Source organism: Musca vetustissima, unplaced genomic scaffold (genome assembly GCF_032173495.1).
Source record: "Musca vetustissima isolate MV318-11 ecotype Yass unplaced genomic scaffold, APGP_CSIRO_Mvet_v1 utg20051, whole genome shotgun sequence".
NCBI lineage: Eukaryota > Metazoa > Arthropoda > Insecta > Diptera > Muscidae > Musca > Musca vetustissima.
This window is the reverse complement of record NW_026879680.1, coordinates 203,930-228,018: the sequence shown is the minus strand read 5'-3', so window position 1 is coordinate 228,018 and position 24,089 is coordinate 203,930. Positions and strand designations below refer to the sequence as shown.

Genomic DNA, 24,089 nt, shown 5'->3' with positions numbered 1-24,089 from the left:
ATGGCTATGGCTCTCCTACTCCAACTATTTTCTCCTGAGTGAACGGTTGTTACTAACAATGGACAATTGTATCTGAGTGAATGGTTGTTACTAACAACCGTACATCCCTTACCTAACCTATCATATGAGTCTCACGTGACCGTTATAAGGTATGCCGTATCCATGATATATTTTTCAACGTATTACAAATTTGTGAATATTATCAGACTTAAATTAAATTTATTCTGAACTCGCAGCGATTTTTTTTTTTTTTTTTTTTTGCATTTTCACTTCCCTCTTATTCTGAGAGAAGCTCGAAAGGCAAAAAATCCTCTTTGGGTAAAAACTAAACGGCATTTACAATAGAACTTGTTACTGGGTTAACCTACTCTATGAGGAATTATTTGGCATGTATACAAATGTAATGTAAACTTACTATTAGTGTGTGAAATGTTTCACAAGTGAGATCTCTCCGTAGCGAATATAGGCTGTATACTTCATGATAAAGCAAATACATTCGAACATATTTTATATACATTTCAAATTTTCCCGCCAAATGCCTAGTTCCTCCCCCAAGCCATTAATCGATTTATAGATCTCTAGTTTGTAAATAACCCGAACTATCATTGCAAAGTGAATGCTTAGTGGCATTTTCAGATTTCTTTCATTCCATCTTCATTCTCGAAAGTTAGTCGTTCGATTTCCATAGCCCTGCAACACAAAAACAAAAGGAAGAAGAAGAGACAAATTTTTGTTGTATTTTTTTCCCTCACAAATAAAAAAATACAGAAAAATCGGGCAATTATTTTGCAAATTTTGTACCGAGAAACCGTTCTAAGACGCAGCGAAAAAATGTCGGACGTTTTAAGTGATGAAACAAACGAAGGCGCTATCGTTATAAAAGCGCCCACCGAGCATCCACGCATAAAGATTAATCGTTGGAGGGTTAGGGAGGGCTTTCCGGTTAGCGCCTCTCAAGTTATATTGCTATATGAAGCTCTTGCCAGCAACGACGACGATGTTGACGACAAGGAGAAAGGGAAAAGTGGCGAGACCACAGCTCCAAAACCAACAGACGCCACAATTCATAAACTAAAGGCTCAAAGGGTTGGTGTTGTAAAGAAGCGCCTGTACAAGGATGGGGCCATCGTTAAGGCTGAGTATGTTTTGTTTGTTGTCATATACCTATATACAAAAAAAAAAAAGGAAAATTGTATCTATCGATCCAAAATGTTGTATTGATGCTTATGTTTTGCTATGATTTTTGTTTGCTTTTCTTCTTTCTTTCATGTGTTATTATTGTTGCTGCTGCTGTATACATTATATAGTACTCCATTATTGGAACTCTCGCCATGTATTCATACGACTGTCATTAAAGACATGTGCGCCGATTGTGGTGCAGATTTGCGCCAAAATGAAAATGTAAGTATAATTGTTTTTTTGTTTTTCTCTCCTCTGCATTCTTTCTTTATTTTCAATATATGTTGTGACCGAACGACCGACCTTCTTTGGGTCTCAACTCATCTTGCGGTGCTTTCGCGCCGTCGAACAATCGCCAACCGATTTGCATGACAACATTATATTAGTAGGGGTGGTGGTAGGAGAAAGTAGAGGTGGTTGTTACTTTTGTTGTGTATTGGCCAAAGACAACAATAACAGCGGCAGCAGCAGCGGCCGCTACCAAAACAACACAACAACAAATTGAAGAGGGAAACATAACACAATGTATATCACAAAACAAAAATAACACATCCATGTTATATTGTTGAACAAATGGGAAAGGGGTTGCCACTTTGAAGGATAATGGAGAATGCTGCGAACAGTTAAAACATTTAATAAGTCCCCTTTGGGAAAACTATTTTTAATTGTTTTTTTTTCTTGGGGGACGTACACGATTATTTGACCCGGAAGTTCGGAAACAATTTCAGAAAAAAACACACCTATTGGGCTTTTGAATGCCGGATTCCATATTGGTATTTTTTTTTAATTCAAAATTAATTTTTATGAAATATGCATTTTCTGAAAGTACTCTTAGTGGGCTTCCGTGTTCCATATTAGTGTGCCATTTTAAGCATCGATGTTACCCTCTAACATAGGTATACTGACAGATACTTGCAATGAAAATATACGCAACATACCAAAAAGTGAACCTATACCGATAATTCTACAAACCGGTTTATGTAACAACAAATTTAATGAAAACCCCAAAGCATGGACTGATACTAATAACGCATGGTAGAATTTATAATCCTCAAATACGCCTACACACGGAACTAATCAGCTTACTATTTTGATATGGGTTATGTAAGAACTACCCCTAAAAAAAGGGGGCGAATATTAATACCAAATTACAGCGAATTCGGTTGAAAAACGCACTCAAGAACACCAAAATACCGACAATTGAAGGTGTGTTATATAGGGCCTACCCGAAAAAAAATTTAGTTAAGAAATTTGGTGTCCAATAAGAACGCCCCGTAAATTGGGCATTTTTTGGGGGATACCAGAAAAAGTGCACCGATATTTATAATTTGTAGTGGAGACATTTGGTACCCTAAATGAACCCAATGTACAACATTTCATCGAAGTCGGTTGAAAAGCGCGCTCAAGAACCCCAAAATATCGAAAATTGGGGTGCTCTTATATGGGGCTACCCGAAAAAATGGACTTATATTTATTATTTTTAGTGGAGAAATTTGGTACCCAATAAGAACCCATTGTACCAAATTTCAGCGAATTCGGTTTAAAAACGCGCCTAAAACCCCCAAAATACGGTAAATTGGGGTGTTTCGTTATATGGGGGCTTCCAGAAAAAGTTGCCGATATTTATAATTTGTAGTAAAGACATTTGGTACCCTTAAAGGACCCAATGTACAAAATACCCCCAAAATACCGTAAATTTGGGGGTTCCGTTATATGGGGCTTCCAGAAAAAGTAGCCGATATTTATAATTTGTAGTGGAGACATTTGGTACCCTTAAAGAACCCAATGTACAATATTTCAGCGAAATCGGTTGAAAAGCGCGCTCAAGAACCCAAACATATTGAAAATTGGGGGTGCCCTTATATGAAGGCTACCCCAACAATTTACGTATATTAATAATTTTTAGTGAAAAAATTTGGTAACCAAAAAAAAAAAAAAAAACAATGTACCAAATTTCAGCGAATTCACCTTAAAACGCGTTTAAAACACCAAAATACCGTAAATTAGGAGGGTACAGTTATATGGAGGCTACCAGAAAATGGACGGATATTTATAATTTTTTTAGTGGAGAAATTTGGTACCCAATAATAACCCATTGTACCAAATAGCAGCGAATTCGGGTTAAAAACGCGCTTAAAACTCCCAAAAAAAGTAAATTGGGTACCCGAAAAATTTACCTATATTTATAAATTTAGTGAAGAAATTTGGTGCCCAATAAGAACCCAATGTGCAAAATTTCAGCGAATTCGGTTGAAATGCGCGCTCAAGAAGCCCAAAAATACTGAAAATTGGTGGGTGAACTTATATCGGGGCTACCCAAAAAATGTACCTATATTTATAATTTTTAGTGAAGAAATATGGTGCCTAATAAGAACCCATTGTACCAAATTTCTGCGAATTCTGTTTAAAAACACCCTTAAAACCCTCATATTTGGAGGGTACCGTTATATGGGGGCTATCAGAAAAAATGGACCGATATTTATAATTTTTAGTGAAGACATTTGGTACCGAAAAAAACTAATGTACAAAACCAAAATATCGAAAATTGGGCGGTACCCCTATATGTGGGCTATGCCTAAACGTGGACCGATATAGCCCATCTTCGAACTTGACCTGCCTGCAGACAAAATATGAATCTATGCAAATGCAATTCCTATAGAAGATAGCGTGCTTACAACAAACGGACTGGCGAACATTGCTAGATCGTCTTAGAATTTTACCCTGATCAAGAATATATATACTTTATAGGGTCGGAAATTAATATTTCGATGAGCGGAAATTAATATTTCGACGAGCGATGAACAAACCTGATCAAGAATATATATACTTTATATGGTCGGAAATTTATATTTCGATGAACTACGAACGGAATGATAAAATTAATATACCCTCCATACGATGGTGGAGGGTATAAAAAATAGATAATTTCCAGTTAAAGCGTTTTTGGATAGCTCTTGGAATGACCTTTCCGGGAGTACTACCGTTTTTGCCTGTATTATTTATATTTATTGCACAATATATTGATATATATAGCGTCTTCAAATGATGATTTTAATAGGTTAGGATCGGGCATATATTGGTACTACTCTACGATATTTGATATTGCAAATAGGTTATAGGAGTACCATCGATTTTCGGAATATTTAAGGATTTTATCTCAGTGGCTGTAATCGCCTCAATCCTCACAGATAAGATACCATGCCCCGTTTTAGGCCCCAGACAAAATTTTCAATTTGGTATTTTAAGGATTCAAAAATTGTTAAAATTTGAGATCAAAACCTATATTTCCTATTTTGGGGTTTACATTGACAAAAAAAAAACGAGGTAAAATTTGTCAATGTATGTCCACATTTTGGTATAACTAATATTTTATGTATTTTGAAGTTCCTAACCTTATAGGTATTTTGAAGTTCCCTGCCGTATTTTCTCAAAGATTTTACTTCTATATATGTATTTTAATTTATTTCAATATACGTTTTTTATTAAATATTTTCACATTTTCAATAATCAGGGCAATGTATCTGAGGCCTCTGTACCCATGGTTCATTCCATACCCGATTTAAAAGTAACACAAAAACTAGCACAAAAATTGGGACACGATGATACACGACGTTTGCTGCAGGATCGCAAACTTGTGCTACTGGTTGATTTGGATCAGACGGTTATACACACAACCAACGATAATGTACCTAATAACATAAAAGGTATATATCATTTTCAATTGTATGGCCCCCAGTCGCCATGGTATCATACACGTTTACGGCCCGGAACACCCGAGTTCTTAGAGAGAATGTCCAAATATTATGAATTGCATATTTGTACATTTGGTGCACGCAATTATGCCCATATGATTGCCCAACTTTTGGATCCGGAGGGTAAATTCTTTTCACATCGTATTCTGTCGAGAGATGAGTGTTTTAATGCCACCAGCAAAACGGATAATTTGAAGTGAGTAATGAAAAGTTAATAAAAATTTGAAACATGATAATAAATCTCTTTTGAAATAGGGCCCTGTTTCCCAATGGCGATTCGATGGTCTGCATCATTGATGATCGTGAAGATGTTTGGAATATGGCTTCAAATCTCATTCAAGTTAAGCCCTATCATTTTTTCCAACACACTGGCGATATCAATGCTCCGCCAGGTTTGTCCAAGCATGAATTGGATGGTGAAGGTGTGGATTTCAAAGGTAAGTAAATTCTTTAAAATACAATTTTTAAAACTTCATTTTTTTAATTAAAAAAAATTTTTTAGATATTGAAAATCTTAGCACAGAAGATAAAGAAAAATCCGGTGCAAAGGATAATGAGAAATCCCCAACTTCTGAGGCAACATCCACTGAAAAGGAAATAAAAACCGATGGAGCGGAAACAAAAACCAATGAAATGGAAACAAAAACCGATAACATGGAAACGAAATCCGCAGAAGATCCTAAAGATGTAGATGACCCATCTGCCTCGATTAAAGAAGATGATACCACCCCAACTGAAACATTATCAAAAGTTGATACAGATATGCCTGATATTCAGGCTTCAGAAGAAGTAGAGGTAGAAGAAACCCCAAATGCAGCAGCAGCAACACCAGGAACTGCAGAAAGTCCGCCAACAACGGAAAATCCAACAAAAGAAGCAATCGAAAAAGAAAATTCCGAAGCGGCGGAAGTTACCGAAAAGGTTGAAAAAGAGGTGCAAATTGCAACAACAACAACAGGTACGCCGAAAGACGTTGTCGACCCCCCGCCAGCCGAAGAAAAATCGCCCAAATTTAAAGCACCACAAGATCCCGCACAACAAATAGAAATCGAAGATCCCGATGATTATCTATTACATTTGGAAGTCATATTAAAGCAGATTCATGCTCGCTTCTATAGCATTTACGATGAGACAAAAGAAATACCCGACTTAAAAATAATCGTACCGAAAATACGTTCGGAAGTATTGCGTAATTGTCATTTGGTATTTTCCGGTTTGGTGCCGACAAATATGAAATTGCAACAATCGCGAGCCTATTTTATTGCAAAAAGTTTGGGCGCGGAGGTGTCACAGAACATTAATGCAGGTTGGTTTAATTTATTTTCATTCTAAATAAGAAGATAACAGTGGAACTAATTTATAACCATACGAACCGGAACATGTGAGTTAGGCATGAATCATTGTTGTCATCAGAACCGATTAAACTAAATTGATCCGTAATATAAGAAATTTAATATGGAGTTGTGTACATACAACCGGTTCTTAAACTCGAGTAACCGGATCCGCTCGGTACAACAGGATCTGCTAAATCCGTATAACTAATTTTATCAATGGTACGGACCAAATTTTTGTTCGATAATCAACGAAAATTCTTCATAAAGATAACAGTGGAACTAATTTATAACCCTACGAACCGGAACATGTGGACCGGTTAGTTAGGCATGAACCATTGCAGTCATCGGAACCGCTTTAAGTGAATCGATCAGTAATATAGGAAAATTAATGTGGAGTTGCGTACATACAACCGGTTCTAAAACTCGGGTAACTGTAACCGCTACCTAAGCTCGATTCGGTACAACAGGTTTTCCTAAATCCGTTTATCAAAAAACTAATTTGGTACGGCAATATGCATATTTAATTTTAAACCGAATAACCGATTCCGCTCCTATGATGAATTCGATACCTCTTCTCTACATCCGTGTAACCAGTTTCGCTCCTCTATGGGCCTGTTTAGCGATTCCTATCCGTATGATCGGTAAACCGAATAACCGATTCCGCCCCTATGATGAATGTAATACCCCTTCTCTACATCCGTGTAACCAGTTTCGCTTCTCTATGGGCCTCTTCTCACCATCCGTGTAATCAGTTTCGCTCCGTGCCTTATAAAGTGTATCACTATATACCGGAAAATCGTTATCGCTACTAAAATGTATTAAACTGTTAAACTACGTTATGGATTCCAGTTCAGTCAACCCGATCTACACCTAAAACGCGGAGTTTTTTCCATTGTGTATTCATTTGTTTTCTTTGATAATGTTGCTAGTATGGCAACCCTTTTTTAATGTATACCCTTTTCTCTCCTCAGATACTACCCACTTGGTAGCCGTTACTGCTGGTACCTTTAAGGTAAATGCCGCCAAAAAGAATCCCCGCATTAAAATCGTCAATGTTAATTGGTTGTGGTCCTGTGCCGAACGATGGGAACATGTTGAAGAGAAGCTGTTCCCACTCGATCGTAAAGTACGCAGCAAACAACGTCAGCCACCAGCACATTGTCATAGTCCGGAACATGTGGTCAATTACAGTGATAAATCGGAAATATCTTCCTCAAGTTCAGCACAACAGAATGCCTCGGAACCGGAAAAATTTATTGATACCATCAATCCGCTATTGTCATTTTCGAATGCCGATTTGGCCGATATGAATCAAGAATTTGATCAATTTTTCGATTCAGATTCATCATCAGAAGATGAACATGTTAATATTGGTAAGTAGATTTAAATTTTGGACTGATAGAAATTCTTGCAATATTAAAAAACATTTTTTTGTATTGCAGAGAATCCTCCCGTCGATAAGACATTGAGAAAACGTAAACGTGAAGAAAACGAAGAGGAGAGGACACGCAAATTCTTTACACAACCCGATTCGGTGGGAGCATTGCCAGCTAAAGTTGCCCGCGGTGAAGATTTGGATGATAAGACTTCCAGTGAGGATGAAGAGGATGAGGAAGAAGAGGAAATGCCCAGTGAGAAATTTAGAAGGGGTAAGAAGTTCCCTTGAATTTTAGCCCCATAAAGAATTTCAAATCAAATTTATTTCTTTTCCAGGTGAAGATTTGCCATCTGATTTGGATATTGGCAATTCCGACTCCAATGACGGTAGTGATGACAACAATCCCGATGAAGAAGATGATGGCGATTGGAATATGATGGGTGCCGCTTTAGAAAGAGAATTTTTAGGTCTTGAAGATTAGAAGTGCAGCGCTAATACAAACTGTACGCTTTAAGTTAATAGTTATTATTATTTTTTTAATATAATAAGTTACTATAATTTAAGCTAATCTATTATATATATAAAACAATTTTAAATTTATACACTGATGAGGAAATTGTATAAATAAGAAAAGTTGTGTATGTAACAAAGTTATCTTTTAAAACTGATAGTTTTTATGTTTACTCTTAAAATTGATGTTGAGAATGACTTGAGAATATTTTTCAGTTTTCAATTTATTTGCTAAAAAACGAAAAACAAATTATAAATATTAAAAAATAAATTATAGTAGAGATGTTAATTCTATAGTGGGTTTTTATGTTGTTTTTTGAAAACAAAATGTTTTTTTATTTGGAAGAAAAAATTTATGTTTTTTCAGTTCCCTGACGCATTTGCTTAAAACGGCTCACCCTACGTTTGGGCGCATGGGCATCAACAAATTTACCCTCAGGCAAAGGTTCTGGTTCTGTTATTGGCTTTTCCACAACATCATTCATAACCTATAAGAATATGAGAGAAATTAATACACATTTTAGAACCATATTGTCGGCTTAAATTACCTTATAATAGGCACTTAAGAACTCCTCTTCCTCTTTCGGTGTCCTTTTCTTTTTTGGTTTTTTCTTTTTATCGACTTGCTCCGTTTCTGCAGCATTGCTTTGATTTTCCTTGTCCACAGCAGATTTATTTCTCAATATTGATTTTGGATTTGAAAACTAAAAAAGGAAACAATTTCAGATTAAAATAAGGATAAGGGACGCAATGGACACAATTCTTTCCTTGTGAAAATGCAAGAATCTCCTAGGATTCTTATATTCTATAAAAAAACCTACAGAGATCTATTCTACAGAAGACCTCTTTAGTCAACGATCCTTTATCTATATTTTTATATTCTATAAAAACCCTTCAGAAACCTATTCTACAGAATATGTCTTTAGATGCCCACTTCAGACGTTTTCTATTCTTTAGAAGATCTCTTCGGGACAAGGCAAGAACCTCCTAGGATTATTATATTCTCTTAGTCTTCTATCCTATGGATAACCTCTTCGGACGTCTTCTATCCTTTAGACGTTTAATTGCCTATAAAAGTCCTCTTCAAACGTCTTTTAATCTATAAACCTCTTCATACGTCTTCTATGCCATATAACCTTCTATCCTTCTATCGCCTTCTATCAAATATAATTCCTCTTCAGACGTCTTTTATTCTGTAGAACACCTCTTTAGACGTTCTGAATTCTATGCAAACCTTCTTCAGGTGTTTATTATTCTTAAGAAGCCATTCTGATGCCTCTTCAAATCAATGGAAGACCTCCATGAGAAGCCGTTCAAGGTGTATACTAATTCTAGATACACATTTGTCTTCATTACATAGAGCAACCTGATTTTTTTTATCAAACTCACCTCTGCCTTGGGATCTGTATAGGCCTGTTGACGATCCGATTCTTTTAAAACTGGAATCTTAACTTTATCCTCACCCTCATAGCTGTTAATGAACAACGTGGATGGTTGCTCTTCCTGTTGGCCTTCCAATGATTTTAAATATAAATCGTAAAAATCCGCTGGACTTCCAGGAATTTCACTATCTCTATTATCGACATTTTCCATTATTGTGTTTGACACTTTATCACTCTGAGAAGAAGAAGGAGAGGCAGGGGAATGTTTAAATTTTATATGCAGCGTATTAATTTTACCCATCGAAGTTTCCAATATCTTATTAACCAAATCAAAATCTTGTTTACTTTGGGTTTCCGAAGCAAATTGGAAATTTTGTTCTACTCTGGCTTTTATTAAATCTTTTTTATCGGGCGAGGCAGCAACAGGAGGAATATTTTCCTTATCTTTTGCTTTAGTCAGATCGTCATCATCATCTAAACGAATAATGTCTCGCTTGGGTAACATTTGTGTAACTGCCTCGTTTTTACAAAATTCCAATGTTTGATCTTCGGCGGCAAAGGAGATTCTTCTCTTTTGTGTACTTTTGGCACTTTCCTTATCGTTATGTGCCTCCTCTTCCTTCTTTGATTCTTTTTCCGATTCCTCTTCTTGCTTTTCAGCCAATTCTAATTCTTCATTACCGGCTGCTGTTTCAGCAAAATCCAACAACTCCTCCATATGATCTAATACGGTTAGTAGTCGCACCTTTTCATTGACATCCTCTTCACTGCGTAATGACAAAGATCTGATCTTTTGTCGTATTATTTCAATTTGATATTCATAGAAACCAATTTGATCTTCATTGTCGAGAAATTTGGCCTGTTCTTTGATAATTCTCACTTCTTCCGGCAGGGGTTCTTCATCGTCATCAGCGTTTTCTACGCTTATTTCCGGATTGGGAACCACATTATTATTTGTTGCCATAACCTTATTACTTTTCAGGGATGTTTTCTTGACAATATTTGTTTGTAGAGTGGCTCCTTCAACATTTTCATTTTCTTCTTTCTTTTCATCCTTTTTCTTTTCGGTTTCCTCTTTCTTGGCTAGATCATGCGCCACTCTTTTCTTTTCCGGTGGCAAATGCATTTCTCCAGACATTAGTTTCCTTATGGTTTCATCATTGACCTCATCAACTTCCAAATTTTCCAATTCCTGTTCCAACTCTTCCATGATTTCAGCTTCCTCCAACATTTTAAATATTTCCTCATCGGATTTTTCTTTAGTTTCATTTTCTTTGGATTTTTGTTGTTCCTTGGCCAATTCCTTTTCACGTTCCAATTTTTCCTGTTGCTTCGCCTCACGTACTCGTATTTTGTGTTGTTCCTTCCAAAGCTTTTCTTTTTCCTCATCAAAGTCTTCGATGATTTCACGTTCCTCACCACTTGGCACTACACCTTCGACATAAGGTTTTTCCAACTTGTTTCTAAAGGCAAACAAGTATTATTCCTAGAAATCATTATCCAATATTTTCCCGTTTTACTTACTGCCACATCTCCAATTCGGTTTCCAATTTCTTTAAGTGTTCCTTGGCGGTTTTAATGCGCAAATCACATATCTGACCCGCCGTGTGTGCCGAACATTTTGAAAAGTATCCTTGATAGTGACCAACCAACACTTCATTTGTGTGTATTAGATGTCCAGGCATTAGGGCTTTCTTGCCCACCGGCACCATTACCTCAACGGTGTAGCGTTTCTGGAACATTGCCAAATTCTCTTTGGCCGTCTCATTTTCCTTTAGATACGTCCTCCAGCGTTCAGTTTCTTCGGCATTCTTTTGTATAGCCTTTAGGAGAAGTAAAATTTTATTTATTGGGATCAGATGGTGGATTTTATGAAACATACCTCTATCAAGGCATCTTCACGTTTATTCATGTTGTATTTTGTGGATATTTTTCCAGTGCCCACCGGCACACGTTGTTAATTTGGACAAAATTAAACAAAACTAAACATGTTCATAGGAAATGTTTCAAAAAAAGGAACGAACGGAACTAGGCATGGTGCTTTCGGAAGCGGTTCAACGCAAGATATATTAATAAGGTAACCAAGATAGCAATCGAAATCGGAAAACAGCTGTTTTTTCTCAAGTCTAATGTCAAAAATTTCAACTTTGTTTACTTTTTCATAATAGAAGTCAATTCACAATAATGCATTTTGACAGCAAACTTGAGAGGTATCGATAATCAGCTGGTCTCCCTTGGTGACCTTATTTATAGGCCATGGTTCAACGTTTTTCCTGCTCGTTCCGGAAAAGAGTTTCTTGATTCACATTTCTTTTAATATATGAAAACAGATCCGGCAACCAGTGTCAAACGCTTAAACCAAGGTCCATTTAGTTGAAAATCTTCCAAATTTTGAATCCAAAGGATCACTTTTTGCTCGAAGAGAGTATCTTTGCGGAACAATTTAAGTTCAAAAATAAAAATTTCATCTTTTCTGTTAACGACTGATGATGAATTAAATTATGTTCAATTTTGATAATACGACTGGTGGAACTATGTGAACCCATGCAGCCGGACCTATTTCCGTTCATTCCCTTAGCGGAATAATGCCGTTGAACCAGCTCGTCCGGAACGATACAAGTCAGTTGTTGCAAACAATTATTTCGTCGAGAATACCCGTGTTCGAAAAATGTCCGGTCAATATCCTGGTGGCTATAACAACCCGATGGGGGGTCATCGCGGCCAATTTAATCCTCAACAACAACAGCAGCAACAACAAATGATGAATCAAATGCAAATGTATGGACAGGCTGGTGCCGGCATGATGCCACAACAGGGTAATCCAATGCAAGGAATGTCCGGCGGTGGTGGCGGAATGAATCCCGTTGGAATGCAATCGCCATCACATGTCCAACAGCAGCTAATGCAACAACAACAACAAATGCAGCAACAACAGCAAATGGGCGGTGTAGGTGGACCCCAAATGGGCATGGGAATGGGTCATGTTGGTATGGGTAGTGGTGGAGTACCACAAGCTTCACTAGGTGGTGGTATGATGCAACAACAACCCCAGCTGTCTCCAGCAATGCAACAACCTAATGTTGGTATGCAACAGCAACAACAGGCTTCACATATGCAAAATGTTCCCAATGTTGCTGCCATGGCCATGATGGCTCAGCAACAACAACAACAGCAGCAACAAGTTCCACAACAGCAACAAATGCCTCAGCAGCAACAACAACAACAGCAGTTACCACAGATGATGCAAAATACAGGACAACCGCAACAACAACAACAACAGCAGCAACCTCAAGCATCAAATAACATGCTGTCAATTTCCCAACAGCCACACAAGGAAATTAATATTGTAACGCTATCACGTGTGGGACAAGAAACCGTACAAGATATTACTTCAAGATTCCAGGAAATTTTCACCGCTCTCAAGGTCATACAACCAACAACCAGCCGGGACAATGGCACTGTTAAAAAAGTTCAAGAACACTTTCGCACCATACGCCTGCTGTTCAAGCGTATGCGTCTAATCTATGAACGATGCAGTGATGGTTATCCACAAGGTAGGATTGGCATTTTTACCTAGTTTCCAAATGTTTACGGTCACTATTGGAAATTTATTGGCTTAAGTCTAGTTTACACTCTCCGTTGGTTACACGAAATTCACATAATTTTAATTAAAAAAAATGTCTGAGTTTTCCGCCTGTCCTTAAGAGTAATTCTTAATACTCAAGGAGGAGTTTCGAATCTCCAACGTCTTTCCAAGTGACGGTTGGGAAGGGGGTCTCCACGCTGTGCAGGGTGAAACTGATCTATTTCAATGGACTTCGTGGAAACCAAAATGGATCGGGGTAGTGCCATTAAATTAATAAACAACGATAGTTAAGAAGAATAAGAGGAATAAAGTTACGGGGAGTTAATAACCCAATACCGACGGCAATAGTTGGTGAGATCAAAAGCCACATGACGTTGAAATCAAGCGCCAGCTGGATGGATGCCTTGGCACCTGCAACTGTATCTGCTACAAGCACATACATTTCAAATCCAAATAACGTTGACGAACCGGCAATTCAATTGGTAAGGGTAAAACTGATGCAAATCAGTCTATGACTTACAGGACTGTAGTTCTGGGAGGGGATGACCTACACGGGACCTTTAACGCTATCCACGATAGTTTAGAGGAGCAGAGTAGGGAAATCGTCGACCAGTTAGACAGACTTGTACCGGAAGAGCAATGTTGGGAAACGCTTCCGGGAGAACTGCTACTAAATCTTACCCTGACTGATGATGAGCTGGACACCTCTGTGATTCCGGCCAAGTCTACACAGGGGAATGTTGTAGCCTTAAAGAAAGAAGCGTAGACCTTATTGACAGTCCGACTACAAGTCTGACTCCAACAGGTCCTGTGTCGGCACTAGCCGACAATAAACTTCAATGGCAAACTGCGAGGTAGGCGATATCCAACGATGGGGAATTGGGATTAATTACAATAAGTAGCTCCCAATAAAAAGTTTCTTAAACGGCATATACATTAGAACTTTTTAGCGGGTTATCCTACTTTATGAGGATTTATTTGACATGTATGCAAAGGAATTGACAATTGAAACCCACTGGGTTAACGTTCAGGAAAATCTGGTTAAATGTAAACGTACTATTAGTCGAATAATTTGCATACAAACAACCTGTTGAGTTTCCTTATAATCGTATTTTATATTTCTACTGCTCATTATTAACTGATATTTTTTTTTTTTTTTATTTTTAGGCATGGAATATGCACATGTTGAAAGTTTAATACCCTATAAAGACGAAACGGAACATCGCAATCTGGAGGCTACACAATGTGAAGAATATCGCAAAGCCTTACAAGAAAATCAGGAGCTAATCGACACTGTGAAATTAAAAAATCGTCAACTGAGAGAAATTATTGATCGTACAAGGATTATAGTATGGGAAATTAATACCATGCTCTCAATGAGAAGATCTTAAATAACGTAAAACTATTTATTAAAACTAATCATAGATTTAATGGAAAGGTATTTTGGATGATATGTATAATTCAGAAGAAAGCTAACTATCGTTATATTATAATTTATTAAGGATATTGTCCAATATTTTAATGTAAATTGAAATAAACAGTATATGTAACAATTCAATGCCAAGAAAAGCATATAGCAAAACCTATATTTGGTCGGCCAGTAAGTGAATTCATAGAGAAAACAGCTGCACTATTACGTTTGGATTCAATTTTTTGTCGAGGCGGAAACTAATTGTTTCGCGCGAGGTTTTTTATAAGTTTACCAGAGAGGTGAATTCGAAGTCTTCATTGTCTGTCAAACTTATTATTTGAAGATTAAATAAACAAAGATTATTTTCAAGTATTTTGAATATTTTTATTCGAACCAAAATATACGAGAACATTACTATTATTACGTTTTTGAAAGATATTTCGAGTTTTAAATAAATAAATAAAAATAATTAGTTTCCGCCTCGGCAAAAAATTGAATCCAATCATAATAGAACAGCTGTTTTCTCTATGAATTAACTTACTGGCCGATCTTCTCCCACTCCCTAACTAACAAATTTTTCTCCAAGACGGATTTTTTCGCTTTCAAATTCATTTCAGTTCTACTTCTGGCTCAGAAAAACTTTAAAGGGAAGAGCGAACAAATTTACGGTGAATTGATGTCCAGGATAATTGGCGCCCAAAAGTATGCAGAAAATTACTTTTCTGCAAACAATTTTTCAACCAATACCAAACTCAAATTTTCAAATATAGATGTCACTATTTGAAAAGTTTACGTCGTTTTTAATATCAATTGGTCCCCTTTTCCACAGGCAAATTGTTATTTTGCATTTTTTTGTTTTCGCTTGCTTTTCAACTAGCAAATTTTTCTTTGCCAAATATGCGAATTAAAATCAAAAAGAAAGAAACGTCAAAAGTGTTTACATTTTAAAGAATTTTTTAATATTTTATTATTTTTTATATATTTTATTATACAAATTGCAAAAATTAAAAATTAAACTTCACTTGAACAAATTAAAGCAACAGGTTTGTAAACAAAAGCCGGCTGTGTGTCAGTAAAAGGAATAGTTTTTTTTCTAACAACAAATAGGACGTGAGCCAAGGAGGAGAGGAGTTAATTGGAAAAAAGGAATAGTTTTAAAATTAAATGTTAACAAAATTGTTTTCAACGAACAGAGCAAAGCAGAATTTGCGTGTACCGTAAATTCTGAACAAAGTTTTGTAGTGTTTTCCAAGCTGAAATTTTCGCTATTTGGAATGCAGAGCAATTGATAAAAAGTCTGGATGCGGAGATCGTTGAGCCGGTGACTATCTTTGTGGATAGTTAGGCGGCTCTAAAAGCCATCAAATCCTGTAATATCACATTTGAGGTCGTCCTCGAGTGTAGAACAGTTTTTGAAACACTCATTTACAGTTATCGGCTGTGTTGGGTACCAGGACACCGTGACATCATGGGTAATGAAAAAACAGACGAATTAGGTAGACGAGGATCTCAATCTACAGATCTAGCAATCGATGTCTCAATCAAACCATCCATCTGTCATATTTTTCGGAACTTTGAGGAGTGCTTCGACGAACGAGCCATTGAAGTCTGACACCACGAACCTATTTGCAATGTGTCAAGATTTATGTGGCCGACTCTGTCAACCAAGAGAACAAACTCACTGTTGAACCTGAGCAAAGCTGAAATAAGAGTAATGCCAGGAGTCATTACTGGCCATTGCAATATCAGGGCCTTTACCAGTAAATGGGACCATGATGTTACTGATTGCTGCAGACTCTGTGCTGACGAGGAGGAGACGGGGACAGTTGAGCATCTCCTGTGTTGCTGTCTAGTACAAGTGGGTGCTCACTTTCCACCGTCTCTTCTTTTCAACTATATCTTTAGAAACCTAATCAATATCATTAGAAACGTAAAGTGGTTAGGAAAGTGCAACCATATATTACGTTAACATTTAACCGGATTTCGTTAACCCAGTGGGTTTCAATTGTCCTTTGCTAATACGTCAAATAAATCCTCATAAAGTTAACCCGTTAAAAAGTTCTAATGTATACGCCGTTTTAACAAGTAATATGTTTTTCTTCCCTTTTAGCCACCGAAACTATTCTTACCTTCCTCCTTAATATTTGTTATTAGTTTCTTGTTCTTCAAGAACCTTTTTTTAAATTTGCTGGATGCCCAATTTCATGCATGAACTCAACTGTCCTGTCGCTTGTAAACATAGAGTAAGCGCTAGGTTAGTAAATCAGCTGTGATTGTTTTTGTTTCTCGACTTGCAAAGCCCTTTCGCCTACCTATTATCAGCTGATTTTGCATATTTTCTTATGTCATTTTCTAAACAAGTATGTATGAATCAAATTCATTCGTAAACACAAAAGTAAATCAACTATTTTGTTTTGTTCTTGTTTTTTATCGCCCATTGCCGCCCATCCCCAAATATTCGTATCATTGGAACGACGTTGTTTTGGGGGAGTATACAGAGATTTTTGATTTTGTTACTTGAAAATCCTATAAATCCACGTTTATTGATCTCAGCATAGCGATGGATCAGCCAAACGATTATTTTCGCTATATTTATAGTTCATCATTGAATGAATTGGTGCAAATAAAAATGTAAGGAAAATCTTCCATTTATTTTTTTCCAGTTTTGACAAATTAACATCTTTTTTACAGAGGCACCCTTGAGGGCAAAAAACGCCAACCGGACTATGAAAAACTGCTCGAAGATCCCATTTTACGCTTCTCCGGCCTTTATTCCGAAGAGTGTCCTTCGTTTCAGGTGCGTTTACAAATTTTCAATCAAGGTCGTCCCTATTGTTTGCCAGTAACCACCTCCTATAAAGCATTTACCAAACGTTGGAGTTGGAATGAATGGGTTACGTTACCATTACAATTTTCCGATTTACCACGCACAGCAATGCTGGTGCTGACCATACTCGATTGTGCTGGCGCCGGACAAACGTCCGTGATTGGTGGTACCTCAATATCATTGTTCGGTAAAAATGGTATGTTTCGTCAGGGTATGTATGATTTACGTGTTTGGTTGGGTGTTGAGGGCGATGGGGGATATCCCTCTAAAACGCCTGGCAAAGGAAAAGATTCTTCGAAGTCACAAATGCAACGTTTGGGTAAATTGGCGAAAAAACATCGTAATGGCCAAGTTCAGAAAGTCGACTGGTTGGATCGTTTAACATTCCGTGAAATCGAACTAATCAATGAACGTGAAAAGCGTATGTCGGATTATATGTATTTAATGATTGAATTTCCTACGGTGGTTGTGGATGATTGTTATACGGTAAGTGGATATTTACCTAAACTTTAAAAAAATATATTAAACGCAATCGGCGAGGAGCCTCTAAACTTGACATGATCCTTATGTTATTTAAATCTTTTATCTCATTTTTCAGTATTCCATTGTGTATTTTGAACCTGAAGGTGATAAGAATTATAAATTCCTCAATAAACCAAAATTAGTGACTGTTCCTGATTCGGAGATTTTGCAGGTAAGACAAAATAAATTTCAAAATAAAATACCATTTACATTTGTATGCTATGTTATTCCAAAGGTGTCTGAAAATTTACTGATAGTTGTTTTCACCATATAGACCAAACAAAACAACAGTCTCATAATTGACCTTATTTAGAATAACTAATAACCTTCAGCCCTTGACCCTGACCGTTGGCCAATATCTTCAATGTCTGCAACATTGTAGAAAGGAAAGAAAACAATAACAAACGACCAAAATCGATTTCAAATTAAAAAATTGCGTTTCATTTCTTGTTTCGCACTAAAACGAAAATTATCGACTTAATAAGCGACCGGAGCAAAAGTTATCCGAAACGATTTATTTGATTTGAAATCGAAAACATTACTTACTCGAAATGTTTATATTACTTCAAAAGATTTTTGATATTGATAAAATTAAAAATGAAATACTTTCGGAGGTGGCGTTATAACAAAACGTTTAAAAACTGTGTGGTAAGGAGCTATACGGACGTGGTTTTTTCAAAAAGGGAACATTTCCATCCAAAATCAGTAAGGAAAGAAGTTAAATCGGATTGGGATGACTATATGATACCCTTCACCACTATGGGTATATTTTACAGACAAATTTATGAGCATCGATTTAAGGCACTGTTCAAAATTAAATCTCTGATTGAGACCCGTTCGAAATATCTATAGAAGCTTTGTCTGCATAAAACGCAATAACGTCTCATTTTTATACGGTGTGCAAAATTTCGTGTCAATCGGACCAATTTTCACGAAACTTAACACACATCATTCTAGACTCAATTGAGTAAGCTATGCAAAATTTCGTGAAAATTGAAAGAAAGATAGGGGCTTTGGTGCTCAATTAACTTAAAATCGGAGGAAAAAATATGTGGGAGCTATATCTAAATTTTTAGAACAGAATAGGACATCCCTAGGAGAGTAAAAAACTTTCCAAAGAATTCTCTTTAATAATTTTCATGAAAATATCTGTCATTAAAAAAATGTCATACTAAAATACTGGAGAAGATTTGACCTACCGAGCCTATGGATCTGGACCTATCCAAAGCCCCGTTCATGCAGAGGCTGCTCATAGTTATGTGACGTGTAAATGATATACTTTCCATTATATCCAGTACCTCACGCAAAAGGCGTGATGTTGTAAAACAACTGCCTGTTTTTGAAAAAAAAGTTTCATTTAATACTTTATTAAAGTTTTCTATTAAAATAGAAAAGTGTTTCTTTCACAGAAACCGGACGAAAAACCCCGAAACCGTTTTACCCGCTTTATTTATATTTTTCCAATACAACTTGAGGTTTTCAATATTTTATGTGTTTTATAATATTTTTTGTTGTTATTGTAGGAAAATCTCGTCGAAAGAAAACATCACCGTTTGGCCCGTTCCGTAAGGTCACGTATTTCCGATCGAGATGCTAAACCCACAGCAAGGTATTATAGTTTCTTGGAACCCTTCTTTCTTAACATATGTTAATTAAAAAAAAATAATTTCAGCATTCGTGATCAATTACATACCATAGTCTATCGTTATCCCCCGACATGTGTATTGAATAGCGAAGAACAGGATTTGCTATGGAAATTCCGTTTCTATTTGAGTTCTCATAAGAAAGCGTTGACGAAATTTTTGAAATGTATTAATTGGGAAACACCCGGTGAAGTTGAGCAGGCCCTCATACTTCTGAATAAATGGGCACCCATGGATGTTGAAGATGCCTTAGAGTTGTTGAGTCCAAGTTTTAAACATCCACATGTGCGGAAATATGCCATCAGCCGTTTGGCCCAGGCGCCCGACGAAGATCTTTTATTATATCTCCTGCAATTGGTTCAAGCTCTAAAATATGAGAATTTCTCCGATATAATCGAGTCGCACAAACGTCTATTTCCCGATCGTGATATAGTACGTTCATTGGATGATAATTCAACGTTATTCGATCAAAGTTCCTTGTGTTCAGAATTGAGTATAGGAGGTGGTGGTGGTGCTGGTGGTACAATGGGTAGTACATCCTCTGTTTTGACTGCCACCCAGCGCAGTGGCATACAACGTCCCGGTGTGCAAATAGAACGTTCCACCACAATGCCCATGGCAATATCGGTAAACTCCTCACTGGCCGATGATAATGAAACCTCAATTGGCTCCCTGCCATCCGATGTATCCAACACCTTGATGAGTGACAACAATACAAATGTTCAATATTCTACAATGACCAATGCTGCGACAAACCTCGCCACATTCCTTATACAAAGAGCTAGTCGGAATCCGACATTAGCCAACTACTTATATTGGTATCTATCCATCGAAGTGGAAGATTGTGAATCAGTGCGCAAACAAGATGAAAGTGTACACGAAATGTACGATATGGTATTGAAAATGTTTTTAAAAGTTCTGGAAAATGGCAATTTCTATTTGCGTGGTATATTCTATAATTTGAGAAAACAACAACGTTTCATCGATGAATTGGTGCGTTTGGTGAAAATTGTCGCCAAAGAACCGGGTAATCGTAATAAGAAAACGGAGAAATTTCAGAAGTTGCTATCCGAAGCAGATACATTTAAGATCAACTTTACAAATTTTGAACAGATACCATTTCCATTGGATCCGGAAATTTATATAACGAAAATTGTACCATCGAAGACGTCGCTGTTTAAGAGTGCCCTGATGCCGGCAAAGTAAGTTTTGTTTTAATTTTTTGTTTAAATCTATCTATACTAATAAAAAAGTAAAGTGATTGACTGACGGACTTAACGATTCATCAACGCCCTGACGAAACGACTGAAGCTAGAATCCCGAAATTTGGGGTGAGGGTCACCCTTGATCCAAAGGTGTCAGATAAAACTGCGTTTTTTGGAAAAGTACTAAATTTGGTACCATTTGTATTTGGCGAACCGGTGCAGAAATTTGGATTGATATGCCCGATGGAGTGTAGGATAGATGCACCAAAGGATTTTTAGAAGTCCAACTAAATCGTTTTAAGATCTTGCCCCAGGATTGAGGCTGCTGTTTTGTCTTTGAATTTGTCCCAGTTTGTTCTATAAGGCATCCAGGTTCTCTCGACCATTTGTTGCCGACAACCTCGCCGAAGAACAAGCGGATTTTGCCATTCTATAAGGCTTCTATTTACCTCTGAAGGTAGGAATCTGGAAAAATATCAGTCTATGGTCCGAAAAGGAACATTTCTCAGATACTACCCAGTTCATAACCCCGAGTCGTCCATATTAGTTAGGGTTATGTCGATGACGACACCTCTCAATCTATTATCGAACGTTGGTGTATTGCCCCTATTACACATTCTATGATTATAACTAAGTATAAATTCGAAAATGGACTCACCTCTCGTGTTAGTGTTGCTGCTTCCCCAGTGGAAGTGATGATAAGATCACCAGTGCTGCTCATCTCCTCCAAGAGCTTTGTAGGGGAGATTGACGGCAAAGACTATCAGGGGTCTCGAGTTTCCCCTATCCAGCCTGACTGTCGTCATATCACCATTGCTGAAATTAGAAAGAAGCAGAAGCACGTTCTCCCACACTTACTCTCAAATTAGTTCTGTTCAACATTGTACTACAAACTTCTCATAAACGACCAATCGATGTTCTTATCATAGAAGTCAGCTTCTTTGATACTTCTTTATAAGACCAGAAGGTTTTCTTCTCTTAGAAGATCAAAATTTTGTTTGGTATAATGAACTTCGCTTTTAAATAATTTTTATCTTCCTTTTCCGCAGGTTAACATTTGTTACATCGATTGCCCAACATGAATATGTGGCAATTTTCAAACATGGCGACGATTTGCGGCAAGATCAATTGATTTTACAAATGATCACGCTAATGGACAAATTGTTGAGGCGGGAAAATCTAGATCTTAAATTAACACCATATAAGGTTTTGGCAACCAGTTCCAAACATGGTTTTCTACAATATATCGATTCCTATACAGTAGCTGATGTTTTGGCGCGCGAAGGTAGTATATTGAATTTCTTTAGGAAACATAATCCCTGTGATTCGGCACCATATGGTATACTACCGGAAACCATGGATACCTATATAAAAAGTTGTGCTGGTTATTGTGTTATCACCTATTTATTGGGTAGGTTCTTTCATTAAATGTTATAATTCATTAATTAAAAATAACTCTCCTGTTGCAGGTGTGGGTGATCGTCATTTGGATAATTTACTACTGACCACAAACGGTAAACTTTTCCACATCGATTTCGGCTATATACTTGGTCGTGATCCCAAACCAATGCCACCGCCCATGAAATTGAGCAAAGAAATGGTTGAAGCCATGGGTGGTGTTACCTCGGAACATCATCATGAATTCCGTAAACAATGTTATACAGCATATTTACATTTGAGACGTCATGCAAATGTGGTGTTGAATTTATTCTCTTTAATGGTCGATGCTTCTGTGCCAGATATTGCATTGGAACCCGATAAGGCTGTTAAAAAAGTTGAAGATAATCTACAATTGGGCCTGACCGATGAGGAGGCAGTTCAACATTTACAGGGTCTTTTGGATATCTCCATTACAGCTGTGATGCCTGCTTTGGTCGAGCAAATACATAAATTAGCGCAATATTGGCGTAAATAAAATAGTGGGTGTTATATTTATATTATATTTTTTAAGCTTTAGTTATTATTAAATTTTGTTGAATTATAATTACAATTCATAATATGCGATTAAATTAATATGATAATGGAAAAATATACTCTTACTTATATGAAAGTACTTGTGATTATTTTTTTAATTCAATTTTATTGAAAGAAATTTAAAATTAATTCATTTTTATGATACATATATCCAGCAGGACTCGCGATCCATTAGCATCTGTGGTGTGCCCGGGTCATTAGATTTTTAAACGATGGTTGGCAATTCAACCCTTAAAAATTTAAGATTTATTAATATTTATTTTTTAAGCCACAAGTTCGACAATTATCATTATAAAGTATATACATATTCACAGCATATATGCCACAACGAATGAGTTCCAGCAGACCAGGTTTAGTACCGAAACAAACAAAAAGAAAAAAAAAACAATGGAAAAATTGAACGAATTCAAAAAATCCTTATATTTTGTTTTAATTGTGGTCCATTACCACATGCCGGGCAGATATTATCGACCTCTCCTTCAATTCGTGCCCAATATGAATTGAGGCCGCTATAACATCCTGATCTTAATTGCGCCATGACCAATCTGGTTTGTCGAAGTAGCTGCTGCTCTTTTGCAGCCATCGTAGGCGGGTGATCTCCGAGGATTGTATTCACACGATATTCTCGAATTGCTCCCTCAACTGCATCCGTGTGAATACGATTCAATCCTGCTTGGTAGGCCTGTTGATCTAGAGGCTCCCTTTCGACCTCTTTTTCTCTACAGGATACAGCGGACGGACATGTCTCTACACAAAATCTGCTAAAAAAAGAACGAATCTGGAATGAAAGTGATAAAAACCTGTAATTAGCTAGACGAGAATCTCAATCTTCAGATCTAGTAATTGATTGCTCAATCAAACCACCCATCTGTCATCTTTATCGGAACTTTGAGGCGTTCTTCGACGAACGAGCCAATGAACTCTGGCACAACGAACCTAGGTTCAATGTGTCAAGATCTATTTGGCCGACTCTGTCTACCAAAAGGACACACTCACTGTTGAACCTGAGCAGAGCAGAAATAAGAGTAATGACAGGAATCATTACTGGTCATGGCAATATCAGGGTCTTTACCAGTAAATGGGACCATTATGCTACTGTTTACTGTAGACTCTGCGTTGACGAGGAGGAGACGGAGACAATTGAGCATATCCTGTGTCGCTGCCCAGTCCAGGCTTGCAGACGGCACAGACTAGTGGTGCTCATTTTCCACCGAGTCTTAGTTTCTTCTCAACAACGGAACCTGCTCTAATCTACAGCATAATTAGAAACCTAGTGGTTGGGAAAGTGCAATATTGACACGTAATATATATCTTCCGTCCGATCTCTATAGTCATCGATACTATCTCACACTTCCTTGTAAGTTTCTCATCTCTCTATCCCCCTTC

The 24,089-nt window shown here is 37.1% G+C and overlaps 4 protein-coding genes across 4 annotated transcripts; 3 read left to right on the top strand and 1 right to left on the bottom strand.

Moving 5' to 3' along the window:
• The first annotated feature begins 831 nt into the window (after positions 1 to 831).
• On the top strand, positions 832 to 8,324 carry LOC133324719 (RNA polymerase II subunit A C-terminal domain phosphatase). The gene is made up of 8 exons (XM_061533558.1): positions 832 to 1,139; positions 1,308 to 1,401; positions 4,691 to 5,127; positions 5,187 to 5,368; positions 5,455 to 6,237; positions 7,237 to 7,638; positions 7,708 to 7,914; positions 7,979 to 8,324. The coding sequence occupies exons 1-8, from the start codon at positions 832 to 834 to the stop codon at positions 8,122 to 8,124; spliced, it is 2,559 nt and encodes an 852-aa protein (XP_061389542.1). The 3' UTR covers positions 8,125 to 8,324.
• A 182-nt stretch (positions 8,325 to 8,506) lies between these two features.
• Positions 8,507 to 11,447, bottom strand: LOC133324728 (unconventional prefoldin RPB5 interactor-like protein). Its single transcript, XM_061533567.1, has 5 exons — positions 11,418 to 11,447; positions 11,060 to 11,358; positions 9,543 to 10,998; positions 8,702 to 8,857; positions 8,507 to 8,641 (listed from the first exon to the last, which is right to left on the bottom strand). Exons 1-5 carry the CDS (start codon positions 11,445 to 11,447, stop codon positions 8,507 to 8,509), a joined length of 2,076 nt encoding a protein of 691 aa, XP_061389551.1.
• A 754-nt stretch (positions 11,448 to 12,201) lies between these two features.
• On the top strand, positions 12,202 to 14,519 carry LOC133324725 (mediator of RNA polymerase II transcription subunit 30). The gene is made up of 3 exons (XM_061533563.1): positions 12,202 to 12,716; positions 12,819 to 13,089; positions 14,289 to 14,519. Exons 1-3 carry the CDS (start codon positions 12,204 to 12,206, stop codon positions 14,510 to 14,512), a joined length of 1,008 nt encoding a protein of 335 aa, XP_061389547.1. The 5' UTR covers positions 12,202 to 12,203; the 3' UTR covers positions 14,513 to 14,519.
• A 2,573-nt stretch (positions 14,520 to 17,092) lies between these two features.
• On the top strand, positions 17,093 to 22,644 carry LOC133324718 (phosphatidylinositol 3-kinase catalytic subunit type 3). Its single transcript, XM_061533557.1, has 7 exons — positions 17,093 to 17,163; positions 17,224 to 17,845; positions 17,958 to 18,053; positions 19,405 to 19,490; positions 19,554 to 20,726; positions 21,779 to 22,140; positions 22,199 to 22,644. Exons 1-7 carry the CDS (start codon positions 17,093 to 17,095, stop codon positions 22,642 to 22,644), a joined length of 2,856 nt encoding a protein of 951 aa, XP_061389541.1.
• Positions 22,645 to 24,089: the final 1,445 nt, after the last annotated feature.

Coding starts and splice junctions, on each gene's coding strand:
- LOC133324719 (XM_061533558.1), top strand. CDS start 832: ATGTCGGACGTTTTAAGTGATGAAACAAACGAAGGCGCTATCGTTATA. Junction 1,140..1,307: donor GGGGCCATCGTTAAGGCTGA/GTATGTTTTGTT, acceptor TACATTATATAG/TACTCCATTATTGGAACTCT. Junction 7,639..7,707: donor AGATGAACATGTTAATATTG/GTAAGTAGATTT, acceptor TTTGTATTGCAG/AGAATCCTCCCGTCGATAAG.
- LOC133324728 (XM_061533567.1), bottom strand. CDS start 11,447: ATGAATAAACGTGAAGATGCCTTGATAGAG. Junction 10,999..11,059: donor ACCGAATTGGAGATGTGGCA/GTAAGTAAAACG, acceptor GTTTGCCTTTAG/AAACAAGTTGGAAAAACCTT. Junction 8,858..9,542: donor ATACAGATCCCAAGGCAGAG/GTGAGTTTGATA, acceptor TTCCTTTTTTAG/TTTTCAAATCCAAAATCAAT.
- LOC133324725 (XM_061533563.1), top strand. CDS start 12,204: ATGTCCGGTCAATATCCTGGTGGCTATAACAACCCGATGGGGGGTCAT. Junction 12,717..12,818: donor AACAACAACAGCAGCAACAA/GTTCCACAACAG, acceptor CAACAACAGCAG/CAACCTCAAGCATCAAATAA. Junction 13,090..14,288: donor CAGTGATGGTTATCCACAAG/GTAGGATTGGCA, acceptor TTTTATTTTTAG/GCATGGAATATGCACATGTT.
- LOC133324718 (XM_061533557.1), top strand. CDS start 17,093: ATGGATCAGCCAAACGATTATTTTCGCTATATTTATAGTTCATCATTG. Junction 17,846..17,957: donor TTGTGGATGATTGTTATACG/GTAAGTGGATAT, acceptor CTCATTTTTCAG/TATTCCATTGTGTATTTTGA. Junction 22,141..22,198: donor TGTTATCACCTATTTATTGG/GTAGGTTCTTTC, acceptor CTCCTGTTGCAG/GTGTGGGTGATCGTCATTTG.